Raw genomic sequence first — 3,048 nt, 5'->3', positions numbered from 1 at the left:
TGAAATTTTAAAGATATTTTGGATTTCCAGTCATTCATTGTTCCACTTTTCTCCCTGCCCACCAGTTTGTTCTCCCCGCCCTCCAGTTTGTTCTTCTCTTTGAAAAGTAAACAAAAACGAAAAATTCTTTCATTGTTATACAATCCCTCTCCCTAAGTCCACTCCACTATACAGCCTTCATTCTGGACTCCTATCATGACCATAATACCTAATCATATATCCCTGAAGTATTTTTTTACAAAGGCTCTAATGGGATTTTTGTTTTGTTTACAACTTCTGAGGCTTTTAACTTTAAAATAGGTATTTATTCCCTCTCATAAGAAATATTCTTTATAAATTTTAGTGAAAATGTCACTGTTATGGGCTCTTAACATATATGAACTTGTGATGTACTCTAGAGGGCAAAATTTTTCAGTCACAAGTCATCTAGGTTTTTAAAAGACAAAAGATACTTTTTAAAGAAATTCTTTCATTATAATTTAAATTTCTGGTGTGTTTTTTTTTTCAAACAGCATTGAAAATTTTTGATCTTCATGGAACTGGAATGTTAAAGAAACATTTGCTTCTGGATGCAGAACAGCATCTCCAGATTCAATGGATGAAACACAGCTATCCATTTATTACTAACCAGCTCTACTCTGTGAGAGAAGAGGCATACATCCCAAGGGAAATTGATAAGATACCAGGGGACAAAAACACAGTTCTCGTCATCAGCCTCGGCCAGCATTTCAGACCCTTTCCCCTTGACATTTTTATCCGCCGAGTCATCAGTGTCCAAAAGGCCATTGAACGACTGTTCTTAAGAAGCCCAGGCACTAAAGTGATCCTTAAAACAGAAAACACTAGAGAGATGCATATAGACACAGAGAGATTTGGAGACTTCCATGGTTATATTCAGTATCTTACCATGAATAACATTTTCAAAGATCTCAATGTGGGTGTTATTGATGCCTGGGACATGACCATTGCTTATAATTCCAATAATATCCACCCATCTGATCAGGTAATTGAGAATCAGATTAACATGTTCTTAAATTATATCTGCTAAAGAATTTTGTTTTTATTACGGTGCTGTGGGGTTGGATCTGATTCATAGAAAGCTTATATTCAACAATACAAAACATTACCTAGCCCTTTGCCATCCACACAATCACTGCTATATTTAAGCCCATTGCTGCAGCTACTGTCAATAAATCTTATTGAATGTTATAATGCAGTGAATAGGTGACTGGATGAGAAACATGCAAATAGGATGTTTTGGTTATCCATGAGGGAATTGGCCAGTTTCATTATTTCACCAGAAATAATGAAGCACTCAAAGCCACAGCAGTGAACCAGAGAACTGATAGGATTCTGTGCTAACTTGGACTGCTTCCCTATGTAGCCAGAGCCAGGTGCCATCACCCAAGCTTGCTGGAGGACTAGGGGTGAGAGTAGGAGGTGAGACTTAGATGCCTTCATTGTCAGAACTAAGAGAACTTTGTAACACTGACCTGCAGCCACAAGGCTAAAAACTGAAGAGCCTGCGAGTAGGCTTTAGAAGCTGTCCTGACTGAGAAATAACATGAAATAGCATCCTGTTGTCAGCTTGAATTGTAACCTGTTAACTTCCCTAATAAATCCAATAATTATGAGTATGGTTGTGTGAGGTCGCTGTAGCTATTGCAAAGGATTTAGGACCCAGTCAAGTAGTAGGGTTGGTGCTAGAATTAATGTAAATAAGTGTAGGAGCATAGGGACCATGTCTGACCTCATGGAAATTGGTTTTGTTCTATGATGGGGACAGTTCTCCCTTTCATAGTTAGTAGAGGTCACACCTGACCATTCTATGCTACTCTCTCTTTTTACAAAGGTCTTCCTCTTTTTTTATAACCCTCTATTTTACCAAACATGATGTCCTCTTCCAGAGAATGGTCCATCCTGATTAGTAAGTCTAAACTACATGAGATAAAGCTTCAATATCTTTGTTTCCAAAGAGCATCCTAGCTCCACTTATTCCAAAACAAATTTGTGTATTCTTCTGGCAATTTAATGTTCCTTGCAAGCACCATAATCGAAAGGAATCGAATATATTTTTCAGTCTTTGTTCCTTATTATTCTGTTGCATACAAGTCTTAGTGTAAGCTGGACACGACCTCTGGCTTCTAGAGGAGAGGCGAGGATGGTACGCTCTGGGTGCTTGTGGCTTTCTTTTTGCCATAAGTGGGTGTCAGGAGAGCAGACTTGACAGATGAACTGGACGTCTCTGGTTGAGAGTCCGCCAGCATTTGGGCATGCCGGAATGGTAAAATACTGAAGGTCCTGCAGCCCTCAGGGCTGTTTTTCATTGTTTTTGTTCAAACATTCTTCTAGGTGGTATAGCCCTGGTGTGTCCACTTACTACTATTCAGAGGAAACTTGTGGTTACTATGAAGCTGAACACTGTGACACTGATGTGTTAAATGTGTTAATGGTTACCATGGCAGAATAGTAAAACACAGAAATGTTGGACCACGCCTTCAGGGGAAGGGCCAGTGTCTTGGAAGTCGGTGTAAGCAGGATGCAGCCTCTGGCTTCTGCTAGGTGAACTGGGTGTCTCTGGCCCAGAGTCCGCCAGCATTTGGGCAGGCCGGAATGGTAAAATACTGAAGGACCTGCAGCCCCCAGGGCTGTTTTTCATTGTTTTTGTTCAAACAAAACATTGTTTGAAAACAGAACATTGTTTTTGTTCTAGGTCATATAGCCCTGGTGTGTCCACTTGCTGTACATAGGTAACCTGCGGTTGCTGTGAAGCTAAACACTGTGACACTGATATGTCAAATACATTAATGGTTATACATGGCGGACAGTGTTTGGTGGAGCATCCCGATTAAAATAAGCTTGGAAGCATGAGTGACATCCACTTCTTGCCTCCGGAAACCCTAGGAACCTGGAGAAAGGATGAAAGTTACACAAGTGTACCTAAAAGCCTCTGTAAATTTTTACTGAAATTAATAATAAATTCAAATTTTAAAAAATTAAGTTAGAGTAAGGAAGGCAATGGATTTATAACTGCTCATGCTAATAACA

At 39.6% G+C, this 3,048-nt stretch overlaps 1 protein-coding gene across 2 annotated transcripts in view; it reads left to right on the top strand.

The window, feature by feature from the left end:
* The window catches only part of NXPE1 (neurexophilin and PC-esterase domain family, member 1), a 24,133-nt gene extending 23,085 nt beyond the window's left edge, over nt 1–1,048 (top strand). For both annotated transcript variants that reach the window (XM_006890797.1, XM_006890798.1), the window contains one exon: nt 513–1,048. In XM_006890797.1, the coding sequence (XP_006890859.1) occupies nt 513–1,048 (536 nt within the window). The remainder of the gene's footprint in view (nt 1–512) is intronic.
* Nucleotides 1,049–3,048: the final 2,000 nt, after the last annotated feature.

Source organism: Elephantulus edwardii, unplaced genomic scaffold, assembly GCF_000299155.1.
Source record: "Elephantulus edwardii isolate Elephantulus edwardi_28Jun2011 unplaced genomic scaffold, EleEdw1.0 scaffold00093, whole genome shotgun sequence".
NCBI classification, from domain to species: Eukaryota; Metazoa; Chordata; class Mammalia; order Macroscelidea; family Macroscelididae; genus Elephantulus; species Elephantulus edwardii.
Note: the sequence above shows the minus strand (reverse complement) of the source record. Positions and strands in the feature narration are given on the sequence as shown.